The 23,585-nt window shown below is 36.7% G+C and overlaps 1 protein-coding gene across 1 annotated transcript in view; it reads left to right on the top strand.

Annotated features, from left to right (window-relative positions):
• The window catches only part of LOC148093911 (pregnancy zone protein-like), a 45,334-nt gene that overhangs the window by 9,657 nt on the left and 12,092 nt on the right, over window positions 1-23,585 (top strand). Inside the window, exons 5-22 of the mRNA XM_087813792.1 lie at window positions 72-92; window positions 369-537; window positions 973-1,057; window positions 2,429-2,540; window positions 2,858-2,972; window positions 3,124-3,233; window positions 4,079-4,240; window positions 6,019-6,246; window positions 6,504-6,567; window positions 9,223-9,365; window positions 9,903-10,052; window positions 14,466-14,606; window positions 14,967-15,063; window positions 20,495-20,633; window positions 21,315-21,543; window positions 22,390-22,516; window positions 22,864-22,985; window positions 23,517-23,568. Coding sequence (XP_087669918.1) covers window positions 72-92; window positions 369-537; window positions 973-1,057; window positions 2,429-2,540; window positions 2,858-2,972; window positions 3,124-3,233; window positions 4,079-4,240; window positions 6,019-6,246; window positions 6,504-6,567; window positions 9,223-9,365; window positions 9,903-10,052; window positions 14,466-14,606; window positions 14,967-15,063; window positions 20,495-20,633; window positions 21,315-21,543; window positions 22,390-22,516; window positions 22,864-22,985; window positions 23,517-23,568 — 2,266 coding nt within the window. The remainder of the gene's footprint in view (window positions 1-71; window positions 93-368; window positions 538-972; window positions 1,058-2,428; window positions 2,541-2,857; window positions 2,973-3,123; window positions 3,234-4,078; window positions 4,241-6,018; window positions 6,247-6,503; window positions 6,568-9,222; window positions 9,366-9,902; window positions 10,053-14,465; window positions 14,607-14,966; window positions 15,064-20,494; window positions 20,634-21,314; window positions 21,544-22,389; window positions 22,517-22,863; window positions 22,986-23,516; window positions 23,569-23,585) is intronic.

Raw genomic sequence — 23,585 nt, forward strand, 5'->3', positions numbered from 1 at the left:
TGGTCATAAGTCTGAAATCATAGCCTTTGGTGAAATTCTAATCACATCTCTTCTTTCATTTTTTCATATAGATTCCAGTGGTGTACCTTGAGGTAAGCATCAAAAAGAGTGTCTTATAAGGAAGTCAGTGCATTTAAGGAAGAGGAAATTCTGATAATATTCCAGATAGAGGAACTGCTGTTAAAAAAACACACAAAACTTTCAGATCTAAATTTTCCTACTCTCAGATGTCAGGTTTACTGTGGTTCACCTTCCTTCTGTGTTTGTCTTTCCTGGAGGTAATACCAGCTACTACCCCGAAAGGCATGTGTTTTGTCAAGGGCTAGCATTACTAAATAATTATTCCCATGCTCCTTTCTTATCTCTAGAACCCAAAAAGGAATCGAATTGGACAGTGGCAGAATTTCAAGTTAGAGAATGGCCTCAGACAATTAGCCTTTCCCCTCTCATCAGAGCTGCTTCAGGGCTCCTACAAGGTGGTGGTACAGAAGGAATCAGGCGAAAAGATAGAGCACCCCTTCACCGTGGAGGAATTTGGTATGGATTATGAAAGGTGAAAGGGTCATAGCTTTTTGGTTCCTAGTGTGAACTCACTTAGGTCCTTTGAATTTCCTGCAGGTATGTTGAACTTGGAGTAGAGTTAGCTATATCGTTTTCTAAGACCATCACTATTCTGTGAACACAGAAGTTTATAAGAACTTGGTGATTTTCAGTAGCAAGTTACACTTTGCCAACTATCAAAATTCTTATTTCAATGGAACCATCATCATTTGTTAATGTCACTGAGATCTGTTGTGGTCACAAAGTCAAATTTTGCATGAATTGTTAAACTTAATCATTTTGAAGCTGATACACTGAAAAATGAATGTAACTTTTCAAGTTATTTTTGTGGGAAAAATTATAGACATAAAAATACTAGTATTTCCATTAAATATTTACCGGCCTTCTTGTTTCTATTATCTCTATTAACAGTGGTTCCCAAGTTTGAGGTCAAAGTTCAAGTCCCAAAGATAATCAGTATCCAGGATAAAGAAATGAACCTATCAGTATGTGGAATGTGAGTTAAATTGTTTTTGTCTGAAATTTTATATTTTGCCTCAATTTTGAGTGATTATTTAGCTAGGTACACAATTATAAATTAATTTTCCATGGCACTTCGAAAACTTCATTTCAGTGACTTCCCTTTATTTTTCTTATTAAATTTTTGAAATGCAGGAAAGAGTGGAGACACTCATAATCATGATTTAGCAAGTAACATATTTCCATATTTGCTACTTTTTTTTTTTGCTTTAACATTTCAGGATAAATTACAAAAATCATGACATTTTCACCCAGCCCCAACAGTATGCACCTCTAAAAATTAGTGACATTTTCCTATGTAATCATGATGTCATTGTCACATTAATAAAATTAAAATTAATTATTCAATACTAATTTTGAGTTTATATTCAAGTACCCTAGATTTTCCTTTAAAAAAAATCTCAGATTTTCCTTAAAATGTCTCCACATATTGCTTTTGGCTATTATGACTCATATGTACCTTTTTTTAAAAAAACAGCTCTCTACAATGGAAATTTTTGATTGAATACAAAAGTTGACAGAATAGTAAAATATAATCACATGTGCCCATCACCTACTATAAAAATTATAAAATTTTGCCAATTTTGTTTCATTGATTTCCCCTCTACAGTTTTTTCCTAATATTTTTAAACAAGCCATTGGAAATCTATAAATAGCTCAAAGTTTTAAAAATCTAGGACCTCCTTTTTTCCCACGGTGTTAGCTTATGGAAAACAACAGGTCAATTGGCCTATAAATGTCCCACTTGTTGCATTTGCCTGATTGCTCCTTCATGGTACATTTAATTAGTTTTACTCTCTCTCTAGTTTTAAGAGAATACTTTGAGTGTTTTGCATAGAAACACTTGGTGCAGAAAGGAACAAATTTTTAAACACTGAAACAATCTCTCTCTATTTTTAATTTTTTGAGAGATTTCCATACTGTTTTTCATAGTGGTTGCTCTAATTATATTTTTTTCTTGAAGTGATATTGGAGGTATTTTCAAACAGTAAAGAAAACTACTGACCCCCCAACTATCAATTAATTATTCCATTTTTGTTAAAAATAGAGACAAAGAACTAATATAAGTATAGAGTGCACACACAGAAAACTTTTATATGCCCCATGATTGGTTTCTCATGCTAAAGGGGAGAAATAAAAATATCCCAAGGCAACTTGGTTGTGCATTGAAGTCAAGTTTCAAGTGTCTTACTGGGTAATATCTTCATAGAGACATTTTCCAGACATGTTTCTACTTGACATGTCTAAAATAATAAAGTTATTATTAGAGAATAATTGTTCTGTGCTGGGCTGGTAGTGAAAATGTAGACACCTTTCCTTAGTTCCTGATTTATTTCTTATGCGACAGATACACCTACGGAAAACCTGTCCCAGGACTTGCAACTGTGCGCATGTGCCGAAAATTATTTGAAAGTTTTAACTGTCCAAAGCAAGCTGACTGTGAGGAATTCAGTCAACAGGTTAGTAAGGAGTGTTCTCTCTAGAGACCATCATTATTGATAACCATTGAGCTACCCCATTTTACTAAAGGGCATCATAGTAAGCTGAGCCCCAACTATTCTCCAACAAAAATGAAATTTCTATTCTTAGTCAACAAAATTCTCAGTTTGATGACTAATCATAGAGATTACAAATCAAATATGAATATTAAATTCCTAAAGGTTGATTAACATGTTTAACCCAAAAAAGTTGTATTGGCACCAGAAAGAAAATAGTAGATTTAGTGACTATTAGTCTGAATCAGTGTGACATTTATCAATTTTTACATTCTTCTCAGCTCAACAGCAATGGCTGCTTCACCCAACAAGTACGCACAGAGTTGTTCCACCTTAAAATCTCGGGCTATAAAATGGAACTGAAAGTGGAAGCCAAGATCACAGAAGAGGGAACAGGTTTGAGTACTAACTTAATATGGGAGATAAAGCAATGAACATTGATTTATTTCCCATAACAAAATAAGAGTCATAACAGAGGTGGTAGGAAATGAATTTTAGGACTAAAGTAACTTCCAAGAGTATTTACTCTTTTCTGCATATTTTTCAGGCCTAGAGTTCACTGGAAGTGGGACCAGTACAATCACAGACACCGCAACCAGCCTCAAGTTTGTGAATGTGGATTCACATTTTCGACGAGGAATGCCCTTCTTTGGTCAGGTAGAGTGTATTGCAATTTACAGGTAAATGAAGTGTCCAGTTTTATCTAGATCAAGGACACAATGACGTAGTCCATACCTAGTTAGTATTATCAATTAATTATTAATATGATCAAAATCGTGGAACCAAACAAAAGTAGATACTTTCCTTTGTAATATCACTGACAATATGCATGAACATACACTATAGTATTATGAGAATCAGAGGTCCTGTTTCTTTTCTGAACATGTAACTAATAAAAATGCTTAATGTAATATAAGTTAGTTATTATGTCAAACCCCTTATCCCAACCATTTTATAATAAATAAATATATTTTTGCCATTATCCAGCCAGCATCAGAATTTTAAGAGAGTTTGTCACAAATGACTCTGAATCTATGGCTGTAGATATCCTTTTTTATATCTCTTGTTCTGTTTAAAATAAGTGAATAAATTATTTTAATTTTAAACATTGGAATTATAATAATGTGCAGTTTATGGCTATTATTATTGTATTATTTTCATATTTAGGGTATATATTTTAAGAATAATAAAATAAACAGATAGTATTGTTTTTCATATTTACAGTTAATTTTACCAGTTTTATACTTAATAAATTTTTCTCAAAAAAAAATTATTGTGCAGATTCGTTTCAGGAAATGAAAATTAAGTGAGGATCCAAATTGTAAAAAAAAGGTGGAAAGACACGAGAATCCAAATGGAAGGAAACAGCTCTGTAATCCTTATGAAAGAGTTGTTTCTTCTTCTTTAGTTTTTAAGTTATGGGAGCACAGCCGTCTGTGCCCATGAATTCCACCTTCTCTCAGTATTCTCCATGTAACTTAACAAGTGCTTTTCTTCTTCAGGTGCTCCTGGTGGATGGAAAAAATGTGCCCCTTCCCAATAAATCCATTACCATTACTTTAAGTGAAGCCAATTATCTTTCCAGTGTAACTACCAATGAACAGGGTCTTGCAAAGTTTTCAATCAATACCACCAATATAGCGGCTAACAGCTTTTTTCTCGTGGTAAGTATGAAAGAAAACAAAACAGGACTCAAAGAAGCCTTAGGAACAGTCATTTATTCAGAAGTGAAGAGGCACACAGATTGCATTTAAGAGAGAGAAATAAGAAGCTGTCCAACTTGGGGATAAATTTGGGTATATAAAAATTTCATTGGAAATAATAAAGGCATTAGAAAAGATACTGTAAGAGTGCCTGATAATTTTATTAGAATTATTTTTTACATTTTATGTATTATCCAAAATATCTTATTGGATTTTTTTCCTGAACAATATCAGTTATTCAATGGGGAATTCATGTAATTTTTTATGTTGTTTTTCCATGTCTACTTAGATATCTTTAAAATGATCAGGACCCCATCTGCCCCCAATTCCCCCCCCCACACACACACACATATTGCCTGATGAAGAAGATAAAAATTTTTCTATAAGGCCCTGGCTGGGCAGCTCAGCAGGTTAGAGTGTTGTTCTCACACGCCAAGGTTGTGGGTTCGATCTCCAGTCAGGGCACATACAAGAATCAACCAATGAATGCGTAAATAAGTGGAACAACAAATTGATGTTTCTTTCTCCCTCTATCTCTCTTTTTCTCTCCCTTCCTCTTTCTCTCTAAAATCAGTTAATCAAAAAATATTTTTTTAAAGATTTCTATAGCTAAAAAGCTTTCATACTTATAATCTCAAACAAAAAACTGGTAAAAAACTATGATTTATTGATTCCAGCTTACATAAGTGCCACATAAATTATTTTCATTTTCCAAGGTTCACATGTCAATTCAATTTAAATATATGTAATGATGTTTAATGTTATTTATGTAATAGATACCTGTTCTTCCTTATGATTGAAAAGGTGAATAAACAGTGTGCCTATACTTGAAAATTTCCTATATTCATAGAGATAACATAATTATAAATTATTAGTCTGATTTATTTAAGTGGAATAATTTTAAAAATAAGAAGTTTATTATGAGAGCAAATAGAAGAGTCCACAAAATATACCTAATAAATTCAGGAAAAGTTCTAAGTGTACCCAGAAATGAGCTAAGGAACAACTACTGCAGGGAGAATAAATGGAATTATCTGCTAAGCAATATCTGCAGGATTTAAAGGTCCATAAACTGCATAGGCTTTGCCCTGGCCTGTGTGGTTCAGTTGGTTGGAACATCATTCCATATACCAAAAGGTCGTTTGCCCCAGTCAGGGCACATACCTAGGTTTCGGGTTCAGTCCCCAGTTGGGCCAACCCACTGATGTTTCTCTCTCACATCAACGCCTCTCTCTCTCTCTTCCCCGCTCCTCTTTCTGAAAAAAAAAACACAAAACAACAACAACAAAACTACATAGGCCTTAAAAATCCGAAGTCACAATAATCATAAGAGGAATGGATGCTAATTTGCTAAGGATTATTTATAAACAATTTTGAGACCCATGGGTAGTAAGAGATTTTGTTAATATATGTAATGCAATTTTAATTAACTAAAGATTTTTACCATTTTAACTGAGACATTATTGTTCCTCTGACTCTAAGCTGCAGGGGGGAAAAACAGTCAAATGGTGATGAGTTGGCAGAATCAGGGCAAAGGAGATAAATGTGTAGATTATTTCCTTTTAATATGTGCAGATTGAGAGATCGACGATACCTTCAGTTGGTGGTCAGCAAGAACAAGGGAAATGCAAAGTTTATTACAGAAAAGGAGACACAAAGTTTTAACTATTCGTTTTGGTGGGAAGCTAAAGCGAGGAACTTCAAAACAATATTGATTCTTTGCTCTTCTGTTTCATCAGGCCTCCCACAGGAATAATGATTTCTGTTTGAACCTTGGACGGGTCACCGAGCAACACCGGAATGCTCATCACACCGCAAGTCATGTTTTCTCCCAAAGTGGAAGTTACGTTGACCTGGAGCCTGTGGCTGGCACTGTGCCCTGTGACCAAATGCAGGTCATCAGGGCACACTATATACTCAAGCTGCCGGCCACTGGCCAACGGAAGGAGCTCATTTTCTATTACGTGGTAAGAATAAAGCCACAAAATATATTCTGGGTTTACCAGCAGACAAAAGCGGTGAATGGGGCCAGGAATGTAGACATCGCTGTGCGCGGCCATCCTGCCTTCTCACCCATGTTCCCTCCATTCTTTGATTTCCACGAGGCTGATTCTCTCCAGCGGAGACTCAACAATCAGAAGCAGGTTATGTAGGGAATAAAGTGTTGAAAACTGTGTCAGGCTCAAGAAAAGTTCTTTTATTTCCTGCTGCTTTTTCATTTCAGATCATGGCTAAGGGAGGCATCGTCAGATCAGGATCGCATGCTCTGCCCGTAGAGCGCAGAGACAGTGAGTATCTTCCAGTGGGCCCCCTCCCTTCCTTGCCAGCACATTCACCCTTACACCTCACGACAGTTCACAAGTGGGGAGGTCACTCCCATCATCCCTTTAAACTAAGAAGAGGCCGGGAGGAAAATAAAGATCCCCCGATAACTGGCATCTTTTGATTCGCCAGCAGTCAACAGATACATTTGATTGCTTGCTATGTGTCAGGCGCTCTGCTAAGGCACACTTCTTTTTTTTTCACTTTAGTTTCTCTCTTCTGTCTGACATTAAAATAAAAAACCTTTTTAAAATTCTAAGCTTCTTTCTATTTTTAACCCTAACAATAAATGTACATTGATCACTTTAATCTCAGTATTGCAAAGAAGAAGTGAGTTAAGTATCATGGAGAACGATGAGGGGAAAAAAGGTGATTTTTCATTTTTGTGCAGACTCTGAGCTGGGCTCTTTACATACCCTTCAACACTTAATGAGAATACATATTGTGCTGTAGGCATGAAATTGAGTACTTCACACATGAACTTGAGTGCACTTCATGAATTAAGTTAGAGGAAAGGAAACCAGTATTATTTTCTATTCTAATTAAATCTACATCAAGGGTTAAACCACTGAAAAGAGAACCCATGAACAGTCCTGTAATTTATCTAAACAAAGGCAAGTATTTCACCAAACTCCACATAACCCCAGAGCTAAACTTAACGATGCTTAGGATTTTTTCCAAGTCTATGATTTTTTTTTTTTTACTTTTATGGTTCCTTTCCCTACCAGCCTGGAAAAATAAAACATCAATTATTTTTTTAATACTGAAACAATATTCAAGGAGGTTTAATTTAAAATAAGCTCTTGTCTGGCCAGGCGTGGCTCAGCGGTTGAGCATCGACCTAGGATCCAGGCCATCGGGGTTCGATTCCCGGTCAGGGCACATGCCCGTGTTGAGGGCTGCAGCCAATCAATGACTCTCTCATCATTGATGTTTCTATCTCTCTCTCTCCCTCTCCTTTCCTCTCTCTGAAATCAATAAAGATATATTTTAAAAAATTAAAATAAAATAAAATAAGCTCAATCGGCACTTTCAAAAATTAATAATTGTTTGAATTAAACATTAAAGAGTGCTGAAGTTTTGAATATAATTTCCCCCTACATTTATGTAGAGATCGATATAGTGATTTGGACCCTAATGCTTGCATGGTTCCCCTTCATCTTATTGCCTGTTTTTCTACTTTCTTTTAATAATGCAACATGTAACACATTTATAGAAATAGGTGAATGACCAAAAACACTGTTTATCTAATTTTTTCTGATACTTTAATTTGTGCATAATTCATAAAAGAATCTCTCACTAGTAATTATAAAGAAGAGTTCATTAATTATTTACTTCCTGAACACATCACAGAAATGTACTGAAAGTAAACGAGACAATAATTAAAAGGAATTCCTCTGTATAATTAATTAAGTCACAATTATTTAGAATAAAACTATTTTAATCCCACATCATAATTATATTATTAATCACCAATTTGTTCTCCATTAAAGAGTTACTGAAAATTCTTCACCATGTTAGGTAGAAAAACCAACTTTGTTCACAATTTGTCTAATTCAACCTTTTGAATTACTTAAGTTTAGCTTATTATATAGTTCTTTTTTATATATAATTTTGCATAGTGTTTTAATATTATGATGCAAATTTCTAATTTCAGAACTATTTCAAAATCTGTCTGAAATACAGAATTCAGATTTTTCATAACAAAACCTTTACAATTTTCATTACTACGAGGTTGCTTTCCTTCCAACACTTTCTCTGCTGAAAAAAAGTGTGCCATAGCTTCTCTTTCCATTTTTATGATATTTCAATCTACTCTTAGCTTGTATGTTTAGCTTAGGAAAGCAGTACAATGGCTGAAATTACCCTCCTTTTAGAGCGTAACTTATTCTTTTTAGAATTATAAGCTAAAACTTAATCCCTCCAATAAGACAAAAACATGAATGCCGTAACACTGCCTTTGTGGTTCCCAAGAACTGGGGGAAGAGGGAAAAGGGAAGTTATTAAATAGTTACAGAGTTTCAGATTTGCAAGATGAAAAAGTTTTGGAGATCTGTTTCACAGCAGTGTGAATATACTTAGCACTACTAAAGTAGTCTTAAAAAATGGTCAAGATGGTAAATTCTGTTGTGTGTTTTCTCACAACAAAAAGGGCATATATTTGAAAAAATTAAATTCTATGATTATATTTTACAAATTATAGCTCGTGTTTAAATGGAAAACCAGCTCTGGTCTAAAATCTAAATGAAATGGTTGCTATTCATCACAAAATAAATTTCTTATTCTAAAATTTTTAACTGAGTCTATCAGGCTTTAATTAAATATATATCTCTCTATATCTCTATATTTATGTATCAGCAGAATAATTTTGAGAAATTCAGATTTAAGTTGGTTTAGGTATAAGTAAGGTGTAAAATCAGATAAAGATAAACATGAGTGTAAGGAACTTTATTCTACAATAGAGGTTGTGGAGACATTAGCCTATTAATTTTTACCAATTCACTAGAACTCCATTGAAGAGATTAAGCCATTGAATGCATAGCCAGAGTTCTAAGCTTGATAAGACCCAGTAACAGTGTCCTGACCTATGACCATTTTTTGTCGTTGTCTCCATGCCCCAGTGAAAGGCAGTTTTCCCTTAGTCATTCCTGTGAAGCCAGACATTGCTCCCACTGCAAGATTGTTCATCTTTACCATTTTACCGAACGGAGAAGTTATTGGAGATTCACAGAGTTTTGAGGTTGAAAACTGTCTAGCCAACAAGGTAAATGTCTTCGGCACAAAATCCCAAGGACACAAATAAATGGTATTATAGGTACCACCTATTTTACCTCAGAGAAAAAAAAATGAGTCCAGAAAAGTAAAATGAGTTGTCCAAATGTTTCCAGCAAATTAATGTCACAGTCAAATCTCCAGGCAGCTAGCACAATAATTTTTCAATTGCTTCCACATAAAACATAATTTAATTTTGTATCCATGGGGCCCTACTCCATTGATTCTACTGTGTGAGGTATGTAAGATGCTGTGACTCGGAAGTTTCAAAAACCTGAAGAACAAATATAAATAGTTTATTGTGAACCAGAGGTAAAGATGCACCTCTAAAATTCAAACAAGCTATCTATCCCTTATAATCACAGTTGTCTCCTTGGGACAGCTCAGCCTTCCAACAGCAAAGGAAAGATGACTGATACTTCCAAACACAGCCATATCAAGCTGAATGTTAGGAAGAATCAGAAAATGCGGGGTTTTGCGGGATCACACCAACAGAGGTGCAGGATGACTTTCCCTTCCTGTCTCACAGGTGGGCTTGAGCTTCAGCCCAGCACAAAGCCTTCCAGCCTCACAAGTCCACCTGCGTGTCACAGCCGCTCCTCAGTCCCTCTGTGCTCTCCGCGCAGTGGACCAAAGTGTGCTGCTCATGAAGCCCGAGGCAGAGCTCTCCCCATCCACGGTGAGTGCCCCCTCCTCAGGGTCTCCCCATCCACGGTGAGCGCCCCCTCCTCAGGGTCTCCCCGTCCAGGGTGAGCGCCCCCCGCCTCAGGGTCTCCCCGTCCAGGGTGAGCCCCCTCAGCCCCAGGGTCTCCCCGTCCAGGGTGAGCGCCCTCAGCCCCAGGGTCTCCCCGTCCAGGGTGAGCGCCCTCAGCCCCAGGGTCTCCCCGTCCAGGGTGAGCGCCCCCCGCCTCAGGGTCTCCCCGTCCAGGGTGAGCCCCCTCAGCCCCAGGGTCTCCCCGTCCAGGGTGAGCGCCCTCAGCCCCAGGGTCTCCCCGTCCAGGGTGAGCGCCCTCAGCCCCAGGGTCTCCCCGTCCAGGGTGAGCGCCCTCAGCCCCAGGGTCTCCCCGTCCAGGGTGAGCGCCCTCAGCCCCAGGGTCTCCCCGTCCAGGGTGAGCGCCCTCAGCCCCAGGGTCTCCCCGTCCAGGGTGAGCGCCCTCAGCCTCAGTGTTCAGAAAGGGACACACGAAGGGCTCAGAGCAAGGAGAAGGTCCTGTTGAGAGTAAACTACAGTAATGTAATAAAAACATTTACCATTTTCTAACTTTTATAGTTTCTCGAACTCTCATGCATTTTCTCATTTAATCTTTCCAACATCCCAGAGAGTAATAGCCCTATTTAGCCCTATTTCATGATGGAAAAACTAAGGTCTGTAACAGCTGAGAGGCTTGTGCTAGCTTACCCAGAGGGACATAGCTGAGACATCGCTCTGAAACTGCCCACAGTGCAATCTCGTCCGTGACATCACTTCCATTCCTAACAGGGACACATCAAAACCTCAGTTACTCACGCTTTACAGTAATCTTAATGAAAGCTAAATTTTGTTAAGATTCACTGCATATATAGAAAACAAATTAATAAGTTGCTTAAGTAAAATCATCTTTGGTCAATGGAGTAATTAAGCTTTTTATAAAATGATTACGAGCATGTCATGAAATTTTCAATGGATCTAACAATGTATGTCTCTAGAGTACTGTAAAAGTGGTAATAAGTAATTCACAAATTATTTTCCATTCAGAAAAGAGCATGACCCATCACACCTTTGCTAGGAATGCTGATTCACAGACTAAAATTTTAAGTCTCTGCCTTTTTCTAGGATTATGTAACTCATACTGGTAATATTTAGAGTGTCACGCTGACTTGTTGTTATCATTATCATCATCATCATCATCACCCTCCTCGTCATCAGCATAAGCACACTGTGTTCTGGGTCTGTTGTAGGAGCCAGGAAAAGGGCAGGGAACATATCACAATCCTGTCCTTACAGAGTAGTGACTTGAGAGAGACTATAATGAAAGGTTTTACATGGCTCAGAAAAATAAAAGGTGAAATACTGGTTAGTAATTGGCATTAGGAGAAAATATTTTCAAACATGAGGATTTTTAAGAGATCTCTCAGCAAAAAAGGGAAAATTCAGAGACTACTTTTCTAACCTACTTATAGAACTAGATGACTCATATTTTGAATTTTTTCAGTGTAAGTCAGGCAAATGATATGGTATTGGGATTTATCATGGTCAAAAAGTTATCACTGGCAATTTTATAGCTTTAATTGCCTCGTGAATCAATATTTAAAAGGAAAAATTAATTTGCTTGTTTGGAGGTATTGTTACTTATCAGTAACAATGTTGGAAGATAAATCAGTAATACAGCAGTTTCTTTGGGGTTTGTTCTAGATTTGGCTTCTCAAACTTCAGTTGTATGTATTAAATTTTAAAACTGTCAAATAGCTATCTCAAGGATCACAATCCTGTTTTTAATCGTCAAAATTAACATTCTTCAGAATGGAAGGTATAATCAAAATTCTTCTCAACTTCAATTATTATTTTGTTAATTGGTCAAAATAGCTCATCATAGCATAATAATTATTACACGGAAGACAATTACTATATTTCTCTATTTGAATTAGAAGATGGCATCAGGAAGTTAACTTGAAACAAGGGAATTTTCTCTTTGGGTGCTTTCTCTGGAGACATGCCTTGTTTTTTACATTCCCTATTTATGGTAGTCTATTCTAAGCTTTTTTTCAGCTTGTATTGAAGGAATTTCACATGCTTCTCAATATTTTATGTCTACCCTATTCCTTTTAGTCATATAAATTTAACAGTTGTTCCAGATGCATAACAAAGCTTTGAATGTTATGGAGCTGGGAAGAAATTATGAACAAAATGGAAGGTTTGGGCTCTTGAAGTTGTAAAAATCTTTAAGCTCACTTGCTTTGAAAATAGCCTGGAAAACATTGTTTCAGCTCATGTAGACAGTACACACTCATCTATGTACTTACTTGGCTCTTCTATTCAGGAACAAAGATTAATAAAGAAGTTTAAAGGGTGTTTTTGTTAGTTATCTCCTAATGCATAACAATTGCCCCCAAAAAACTTAGTGGCTTAAAACAATAAACATTTATTATCACTTTCTGTAGATTAGGAATCCAGAGTGACTTAGTTCAGTGGCACTGGCCTGTGAGCTCATGAGATTGCAGTCAGCATGTCAGAAGGGCTTTAGTTATCTGAAGACTTGATTGAGGTTGGAAAATCTACTACCAAGATGTGTTTCTCCTCTAGTTGTCAGGAAGCCTCAGTTCCTCAACACAAAATTCTCCATAGGGCTGCCTGAATGTCCCCATAACATGATAGGCGATTTCCTTCAACCAAGTGACTCAAAAGAGAGAAGCTACAGCTGAAATATCTTTCATGACCTAGCCTTGGAATTCATACACCATCATTTCCACAAAATCTTATTAGTTATAGATGTCAGCCCCACTCAGTGTGGGCGGAACTATACAAGGACATGAATACCAGAAAGCAGAGATTATTGGGAGCAATTTGGGTGGCTCTCTTCACAGCCTACCCTCAGACTCCCAGTGATTCATGACCCTCCCACATGGAAAATACACTCACTTTTCTCCCGAAAATTCCTAGACGTCTTGTTCTAAAATAACAGCAGCTCAAAGGCTGAACCCCATCATTTAACTTAGGTCTAGGTGCATATGGTGCTCTATGCATATAGTCCCTCAAGTACAGTTTCTCTAGCTATAAAGACCTTTAACTAATGTATATAAAAGTTACCTGCCACACACCCAATACACGATGGTGAAAGTGGCATATTGATAATCCTGGAGGGGGGGAATTCTTTCCCTTTTTTCCTATTTTTAAAATTAAATTTATTGGGATAACATTAGCTAATAACATTACATACATGTCAGGTGCACAACTTTATAATATGGCATTTGTATACTCTATTTTGTGCTCCTTACCCAAAGTGTAGTCTCCTTTTGTCACCTGGTAAGTGACCCCCTTCACCCTCTTCCCCCTCCACCCGCCCCCTTCCCCTCTGGTAACCACCATTCTGTTGTCTGTGCCTGTGAGTCCATTTTGTTTGTTTGTTTGTATGTTTGTTCTGTCTGCTCATTTGTTGCTACTTATTTTATATCTAACATATGAGTGAAATCATACAGTCCTTGTTCTTTTCCACCCGACTTATTTCACTTCGTAAAATACTCTCAAGATCCACTCATGTTGTTGCAAATGGCAAAATTTCCTGTTTATTTATGGCTGAGTAGCACTCCATGGTATATATGTACCACATCTTCACATCTTCTTTACCCAATCATCTGTCAAAAGACACTCCTGTTTTTTAAAAGGAGGGAAACAGGAGGCACACAGGAGTGCCTGGTCCATAGAAATTCTAAGATCCAGCCAAGGAAATGTTGGACGTTCTTTCATTACGACTCAGTCTTACTCTGGACCAGGAATAAATATCCAGGTCTCTTAGCTCCATCCTATGAATTTTGGGTTCTTTCATTGGTCACCCTTCTAGTTCCAAAAAGTAACCTATGTTTACAACTGTGTAGACATTGTCCTATTGAGTATAGGTGATAGTCATTGATGTGCCTGTGCAGTTCTTCTATCCAAGAACAAATCTAAGTAGAAATAGAAGAGTAACGGAAGGCAATAATTCCTACCTAAATTTCTCAGAGCATTGACTATTCATCCAACACAGAAGCAAGTTAGATCTTCTTCCCATATTTGATCTATTTTTGTCTTTAAACTTTACAGTGAAGTTTTTATTAATCCTTGGTAATTTAAGATTTTATTATTCCATGGAAGTATTTTCCTAAGTAGGTTTTACATTTTTAGAACAAAAACCACTGTTACAGAGTGGAAGAGGGCATAGAGGGGATAAATGGTGATGGGGAAAATAAAATAAAATAACTTTTTAAAAAAAACACTTCAAAAATAAAATTTTTAATCTAAGTACCAACTACATGAAGGTACTCAGGAAAGAGATGATAATTGTCATACTTTCCTCAGTTAACTGGATATATCAAAACAAGACAATTAAGAGTTCTGTCTTTAATCTCTCTGCTGTTACAGGTATATAATCTGCTAACTGTAAAGGACCTCACTCGTTTCCCTGAAAGTCTGGGCCAGCAGGAGGAAGAACAAACAAACTGTCCTTATCCTTATAACATCTATACAGCTTTTGATGAAAAAGATATGTATGACCTCATAAAGGTAAAATCCTTACTACTTATTAATGTACTAGCTTATGAAAGTCTGAATTTTAGTAAAACTTTATATATATCAATAATTTTAGAAATTGTTTAACCTGACAGTAAGTCAAAGCAAGGGCTAAATATAATCTCTGCCATTTCATTGAGATATTTTTAGTTATATTTAGTTATTTGAAAAAGATGATCAGTTACACAATTTTAATAAGCCATAAAGTACTGTAATTTTACCATTCAATATTTCTTGAGTGTGTGTATGTCCATGACATTAAGGCTATTAGAATTACATAGGGAAATTCTAAGGAAAATCTATTTCATGCAGTCTAATCAAGTTTACAAATTGGTTGAATTGTCATTTTTACAGGGTATGGGATTAAAGGTTCTCACCAACTCTAAAATCCAAAAACCAAGGTCATGTCCAATGAGTTATTCACCTGGAATACTAGGGATGCCATATGCAGGTAAAAAAAAAAAAAGTTCCTTTTAATTTTGTGTCACATCCAGCAATATTACTTTGTAAAAAAAAATTTTGTTTTAAATATATCTTTATTGATTTCAGAGAGAGGAAAGGAGAGGGAGAGAGAGAGAGAGAAACATCAATGATGAGAGAGTCATTGATCGAGCCCGCAACCTGGGCATGTGCCCTGACTGGGAATCGAACCCCGATCACCTGGATCCTAGGCCGATGCTCAACCACTGAGCCACGCCTGGCTGGGCTGTAGAAAATTTTTAAAAAGTAAAATGAGATACATAATGTAACCTTATCTTCATTTTATACATAGAGAAACCAAAATTCTGATAAGATGCTGCTTGCTGAGATCCTTTAGCTGGTAAATGACATGGCCAGAACTGACCAAAATTATTTGTTCATTTAGATGAGTCAGATACTTCAGAGTGCAAAATCAGATGAAATTCAAGATTCTAATGTATGATAAGAGAGGAAAAACAAGTTTATAATGGGAAAAGAGAATAATTCTAATTACAAAATCAGAAAAGACATTCATAGATATGCTGTATCTTAGAAACTAGTAAGGAAGAGAAAGGCCTGACTGGGGGGGGGGAACACAGTGGAAACATCTCAGAAATATTTCATAATCCAGGGCCAGAAAACATCAAATAAAACAGCCCTTTTCTAGGACTTTCAATTTCCCCTTAAAACATCTCCCAGGTATACTTGCAGCCCATTATCCAACCCTTTTTCATCCCTTTCTCCAAAATATTCTTGATGTCTATCTGTTAATAAAGATGAACATCTTTTGAATTTGGGATTATAAATCAAAGGTCTTATGTGTAAAGTGGGCATGTAATACTTTTTCTCTTTTTTTTAAATATATCTTTATTGATTTTAGAGAGAGGAAAGGAGAGGGAGAGAGAGAGAGAAACATCAATGATGAGAGAGTCATTGATCAAGCCCACAACCCAGGCATGTGCCCTGACCAGGAATAGAACCCCGATCGCCCGGATCCTAGGCCAAGGCTCAACCGCTGAGCCACGCCCGGCCAGGCTGTAATACTTTTTCTCTAAGCATCAAATCCTCATTAATAAATTGAAGCAATTTGACTAAAAACACTCCAAAGCATTTCAAAATATCCAATAAAATAAATATCATGTGCCAAAACAAATTAAGAATATTGACTGTTTAAAATTTGTTTTTTGTGTTTCTTGACATTGAGCCTATTGCACTAACCATTTGAGGTTAATATCCATCTAAAAACAGCCCTATGACGAAGAAAACAATGCTGTCAGCTCACTTTTAAAGGACAATGGACTGTTTTTCTCCAAGTATGACCTTCAATAGCTTAATAATGGGAAATATGATTTTGTCAGGTAACTAAGATGTTTTATAAATAAGGGAGGTTAAGGAAAAGGAAAATAATCATAAAAGTTACACAAAAAGAAGTTTAAGCTTAAACCATGAAAATTTGAGGCAGAAGGAAATTTTCTGGAAGTTGATAAGAAAAGAATTTCAGGCTGACCGGGCGTGGCTCAGCAGTTGAGCATTGACTCATGATCCAAGAGATCAAGGTTCGATTCCCGGTCAGGGCACATGCCCGGGTTGTTGCCTTGATTCCCAGTCGGGGGCTTGCAGGAGGCAGCTGATCAATGACTCTCTCATCACTGATGTTTCTCTCTCTCTCCCTCTCCCTTCCTCTCTCTGAAATCAATAAAGATATAGTAAAAAAAAAAAAAAAATTTCAAGCATATGATATAACTCAGAAAAAGTAACTTCTCAAATGTGTGATGACTACACAAAAGAGATTGAAATGAGTAGATATAAATGTCTCAGGTCTGTGAAGCAATGGAAGAGCTAAGAAAACTAGAATATTTCATGAAAGGGCTTGAAAATAATTTGAAGAACATAACTGTTTTGGAAGTCACCATGCAACTTCAAAGTATTTGATGGCATAGAACAGTATATATGGAGAATATAACTTTCATAGTGTCCCTAGGGCCTCAAAGAGAGAGAGAGAATGAATGAGAGGAAAGTTAATCTAAATAGGGAAGTAAAGTCATGTTGGACAATGATAGAAATGATTAGTGCCTGAAACAATAAAAACTAAGTTATAGATATGAAAGTTATTATTCATGTGTTCAGTAAAGATTGATTGAATACTTACTGACCGAGTTTGTGGACATATAACAAATATTGAGATGAAAAATCTTCAGTTGTATGACAGTTATATTTTAATGGGCATAGAGTATAAACAAAATAAGCATGTAAATTACACAGTTTATTAGAAAGTGATAAATTCTATGGGGAAATTCAAATAGAGAATAGGGTGACCAGTGAATGTCTTACAAAGAGAGTAAAATTTTAGCAAAGATTTGAAGAAAAACTAGATGGCCATCTGGAAGAAGAGTACTGCAGTCTTAAAAAGCAACTCCAGTAAAAGAAAATACCTATGGAGTGCTTGTTATGTTTCAGGAGAGAGATGAAAGGTATATAGATTAGATAGATGATAGAGATGATGATGACAGATAGATAGATGATAGATTAGATAGATGATAGATAGATGATAGATGATAGATAGATGATAGATAGATGATAGATGGATAGATGATAGATAGATAGATAGATAGATAGATAGATAGATAGATAGATAGATAGATGATAGATAGATAGATGATAGATAGATAGATAGATAGATAGATAGATAGATAGATAGATAGATAGATAGATAGATGATAGATAGATAGATGATAGATAGATGATGATAGATGATAGATAGATAGATGATAGATAGATAGATAGATAGATAGATAGATAGATAGATAGATGATAGATAGATAGATAGATAGATAGATAGATAGATAGATAGATGACAGAGATGATAGAGATAGATAGATAGATAGATAGATAGATAGATAGATAGATAGATAGATAGATAGATGATAGATAAATAGATAGATGATAGATAGATAGATAGATAGATAGATAGATAGATAGATGATAGATAGATAGATAGATAGATAGATAGATAGATAGATAGATAGATAGATAGATGATAGATAGATGATAGATAGATAGATAGATGATAGATAGATAGATAGATAGATAGATAGATAGATAGATAGATAGATAGATAGATAGATAGATGATAGATAGATGATAGATGATTGATAGATAGATAGATAGATAGATAGATAGATAGATAGATAGATAGATAGATAGATAGATGATAGATAGATAGATAGATAGATAGATAGATAGATAGATAGATAGATAGATAGATATAGATAGATGATAGATAGATGATAGACAGATGATAGACAGATGATAGATTAGATAGGTTAGATAGATAAAGATAGATGATAGGTACCTTTAATTCTTACAGCAATCTTTTAAGGTAAGGATGTATTTTTATCACTACTTTCTTCTTTTGGGTTTTGTTTTTCTGGGTTTTTTGAGATATCATTGATATGTAACATTGTGTAAGTTTAAGGTGTACAATGTGTTAATGTGATATGTTTTGTTAAACAATTACCACTGTAGCATTAGCTAACACCTCCACTACCTCACATATTACCATTTCTTTTTTGTGATTATCACCATTTTTGAAATGGAAAAACTGAACCCAGAAAGGTTAAGTAACTCAGCCAATAATGAGGAGAAATGGGGCCTAACCAGGTAGTGTGATTCCAGATCCATGTTTTTTATCTACTACACTTTTTTGTCTTCAAAGGCTCTAAGGTGAGAGCTTATCTGGAATGTTCTAAAAGGAGTTAGGAAGCCAGTGTAGTTGGAACAGAGTAAATAAAGTGAGAGCATTTGAAGAGAGAGACCAGGGAATAAATGAGGTCAGATTGTGTAGGGTTTTGTAAATCATTGCAGGGATTTGACTTTTTACTCTGAGTGAGATGGGGAGATTTTTCAGAAGAGGAGTGGCATGATCTAATATGTTTCTTAGAAGGATCACACTAGATACTAAATTTAGAAGAAAATAAGTTTTATACTTTTTGCTGGAGAATAGTGAAGGTCAAAAATGAATGCAACTATTACAAAGCTGGATTAAGTGGCCCTTTTGAAGCCATGAACTGAATATCCAGTAGAAAGTATTTTGTCATCAGCCATGGAACAGAAGGTGAGTGGATGAGTCCAAGGATCAACGCATTTTCATGAAGTCAGATGAAAAAGGGAAGGGGGCGGGGGGAAAGATTCTTTCGTGGCAAATGAAATTAAAAACACAGTAGAATTTATTATTGTAGCAGGAAAAAGAATCAGATTCAACACAGACACTGTAAGAGAGCAGGTAGAGAATCAAGCTGACATTGAAAATAAGAAACGAGAAGGGGGATACAGCCATCATCCAATAACTAAAGTTAAAATAGCACATTACGCCGTGGTTTGTTAACGGTAGTAGCTGGAGAAGTTGGAGAGTCCTTGACATCGGCTGTCAGAAATGGAAAATAGTTCCTTTAAATGCATCATCCTCTTAGCTACTTAAGATTAAAATAAAAGTAAAGACAGAACATCAGTGAGAAATCAAAGTCAGAGGTAGAAATAGCTACCACTTGACACGAGGGAGATGAGAGACAAGGACAACCCTGATATTTATTAAAGAAATTGCTATTGGTGCTTTTAACAGCTGAGGGAAATGTTGAGGGGAAATTTCTGAAAGTATGTTTTTCCTTATAAATATTATTTCACAAGGTAATTCTGAGACATCACAGGGGATACTTGAGAGGAGGGCCTAACTGAAACTCAGTTTATAAGCATGATTTCAAGGCACAATGGAGACCTTTAATTCTCTACCCTTTCCCTTTTGGAAATATTTTCTTTGTCTCAACCGTAGTGCTATTCCAAATGGAAATATCTCTCTTTGGCATGTTGAATTCTTCATTTCTGCTTTCCATAAAATAAATAGAATAAAATCTAATACTCTAACCTTGTTATCAAGAGAGCAATGAATTTATAAGCTTTAATGTAGTACCCAGAATTGATATTATTAAATTCTATTCACTCCAGTGGTAATTCAAACAATTTCCGCTATGACCACCACTCATGTGGTCTAAAGAGAGTTTTACCTTTTCTGCGCAGTTATTCTGTGGAGGAAACAGTTCTCTGACCTTGAAAGCCTGCTATTTCCCCCACAAACCATAAAACCATCAGCAGGTGATCTTGTACTTCCAGCCTCCATTCACATAAAATTATGCTATCTCAAGGATACATGGAATTTCTACCTGTAAAAAAACATTCCTCTCTGCTCAAAGAAAGTGTGCTCAACAAGTTATGCACACTTATAATGTTCTATAATGCTTAGGAGACAATCAGAGCAGGAAAACTGAAAATTTGCTCTCCTAAATCTCACACATGCACCACGAAATAAATGGATGCTTTTTCCTTAACTAGATTAATATTTTCTCTTATTTTATTAGTTTCAGATGGAAGAGGTATAGGAGGTAGATATCCTCCTCCAATGAGTAGAAGTAATGCAATACTTCCAAGTAATATTCAGCGTCCAGAGCCAATTTCTGAAACAGTGCGGAGTTATTTCCCCGAGACCTGGATCTGGGAGTTGGCAGTGGTGGAGTAAGTAACATCACTCTCCTCCATTCGCAATGGGTGAGGCAATGTGGCCCCTCCAGCATTTTCAACTCTAAGATAATCTTTCTGAAAAGTTCTACATAATTGTCTTAACTTCTTACCCTTTCATGAGAGGTGTAAGAAAAAAAACTTTTATTGTATGGGTTTACTGGTATAATTGTCTCTCAGAGCTGAACAAGTCTAAAATAATTATTCCTGAGACCACCAGAAAATAGACATGGGAACTAAAAATATTCAAATTCTGTGCTGCCTCATGCCATCCAGGGAGTCTCCAATAAACAAGATTGGAACAAGCACATAAATAAATCAGGCTACGTAGGAGTGATGGTTTTATCTGTTGGATCATGAATCTTAAATATGCTTCATGGGATTGGACAATAGTGAAGGTAGCTCAAGGACCAAACTGAATCACATTCAAATATTTCTATTTAAAATACACGCATGTGTGAGGTGTACATAGACTGATAAGGGAAAGAGACCCCATTTAGCCCCTTTTATTTTCTCACCTCAGTCCCCAGTACATAGTCAACTGTACACATGTGCGCTCACACATGAACCCTTGAGTGGATTTCGTTCTTGATGGTACCTTTATACGTATTGATTCTCATTTGAGAAAAGACATTTTACCTGCTTACATTCTGTTCTTCACATCGCCATCCTTTCCAGCTCGTCGGGCGTGGCTGAAGTAGGAGTAACAGTCCCTGACACCATCACTGAGTGGAAGGCAGGGGCCCTCTGCCTGTCCGGTGACACTGGACTTGGTCTCTCTCTTCCCGCCACTCTCCGGGCCTTCCAGCCCTTCTTTGTGGAACTCACAATGCCCTACTCTGTGATCCGTGGAGAGGCCTTCACACTCAAGGCTACTGTCCTAAACTACCTTCCCCAGTGCATCCGGGTAAGAAAAATGGCGTCAATTGAAAGGGTGGATAGAACTTCTTTGCTCAGTCAGCTCCTGGTTTGTTCCCAAGACTATGGATAATTCTGGGAATTCTTTGCTAGCACTGCAAATAAATAGTGCTAAGCAAGACAGGGCATGATCAGAAAGATAACACAATGACATATGAGCTACAGGTACTGAAACCATGGATTTCCAGCCCACATTTTTTTTTTTTTTTTTTAATTTCCTGAATCTTGCAGAATCCTGACACAAGATAGAGTTTTTAGCGGGAAAATTCTTGAAGCTGACACAAAACTCAGATTTCTTAATTTTGTTGTCATTCTTCAAGCCTTCATCTCTAAATTCCCCTAATATGTACTTTTAACTTCTTTGATAGCACTTATCTCTTCATAAATTATGTTATAGTTTTGTGTAGAGATTATCTCCTTGATAGTGCAATATCCTCTAGGTCAGGAACCTCCCCTTCAAAATTTGCTGTCTTATCTAGAATACGCATGTAATAATATATCTTAGAGGAAGTAGGGAGAGAGAGGAAGGAAGTCAGGAAGAAAATCTACATAGGAGGTAAGAACTGACACTTAGGAACCTGTAGGTATTCCTCCCAGGGACAATATCTGCAGATGTCACCAATCTACCTTAATCTAAATGCCAGCTCTTCCTCATAAATAATCAGCCTCGATTTGTGTCACTGCCATTTTCATGCTTCTCAAAGGATATGTGAAAGTCATCTTTTTCCAAATCCCAATTTAGTGCAGCATCTCACATGTGGCCCCGATGCCATGCATTCAGGGTCTCTGCATATTCTGATAATATTTCTCTCTATGCCTCCGCCGTGGGTGACAGGTCAGTGTGCAACTGCAAGCCTCCACAGACTTCCTAGCAGCCCAAAACAAACCGGAAAAAGAATCCTACTGCATCTGTGTAAATGAGAGGCAAACCTTGTCTTGGGCAATCACTCCTAAAACTCTGGGTGAGTGGCATTCTCCCAAAATGTTCACCAATCAACAAGGGTGCCGGATCTCTGAACACAGCTTACACCATATTACCTCTTTAGCTATCCTCAGTGCCCCCTACCACTAATCCCAAAACACCTGGGCCCCACAATCACTGTACTTGGGCGTTGGTTTCTCAGTGTACATTAGCCTTGGGTTTATTGTTTTCTTTTCTTTTCAGCTTTCTTTCCTATTCCAGCCCATTGTAAGGTTACAGTGAAGCCCCTTTTTATTATTACAGCACGTAGATCCATTTTCAGCAGTTAGGGATGGCTTGGACTACTGTCAAGATGGATACTCATCTGTTCTCCATTCTTTGTTTTAGGGAATGTGAACTTCTCGGTGAGCGCCCAGTCAGTGCAGTCTCCAGAGCTGTGTGGAAATGAGGCTGCTGAGGTCCCTGAGATTGGGAGGAAAGACACTGTCATCAAAACCCTGTTGGTGGAAGTAAGTCAGTCTGTACCACTTTAACATATTTTTCTGAGCCCCTAACGGTGGTAACAATAAAAAACAGTATGGACATTCTTGAGATAACAAAGGATAATTAATATCATACTCAGAGAATTCATCTGATGAGACTAATGGTAAAAGTATATCCTATCCTAGGATAGTATATCTCTATCCTAAAAGTATATGTTATAAGAAACCTTGCTCCATAAGCTTGTTGGCTTATTGCACATAGATTTTTTTTAAACATTATTAGGAGCCTTTTCCTTTTCTGATCTCTATCTCTCCTATAAGATCCATATATTTCTCTCCTCTATTACATTTGACTCTCTGCCCTTATTAGCTCTCATTTTCTCCTTGGCCAATATCCCTTGTTCAATGTTTTATACATTTATACTAATTTGATAATAAGTAAGATGTTAGGCGTCACTTAGTGTAAACACCACCCTTCAAAGCAATGACTCTGTGGTTGTCCCTCGGTCACCTGGATGTTTAACCCTCTCCTCTGTTTTTTTTTCCTTTCCCCCCAAGCCTGAAGGTGTTGAGCAAGAAAAGACTTTCAACTCTATGGCCTGCGCTTCAGGTAGGAGTTGTTCTTCA

The sequence above is a fragment of the Miniopterus natalensis genome, chromosome 2 (genome assembly GCF_054644295.1).
Source record: "Miniopterus natalensis isolate mMinNat1 chromosome 2, mMinNat1.hap1, whole genome shotgun sequence".
NCBI classification, from domain to species: domain Eukaryota; kingdom Metazoa; phylum Chordata; class Mammalia; order Chiroptera; family Miniopteridae; genus Miniopterus; species Miniopterus natalensis.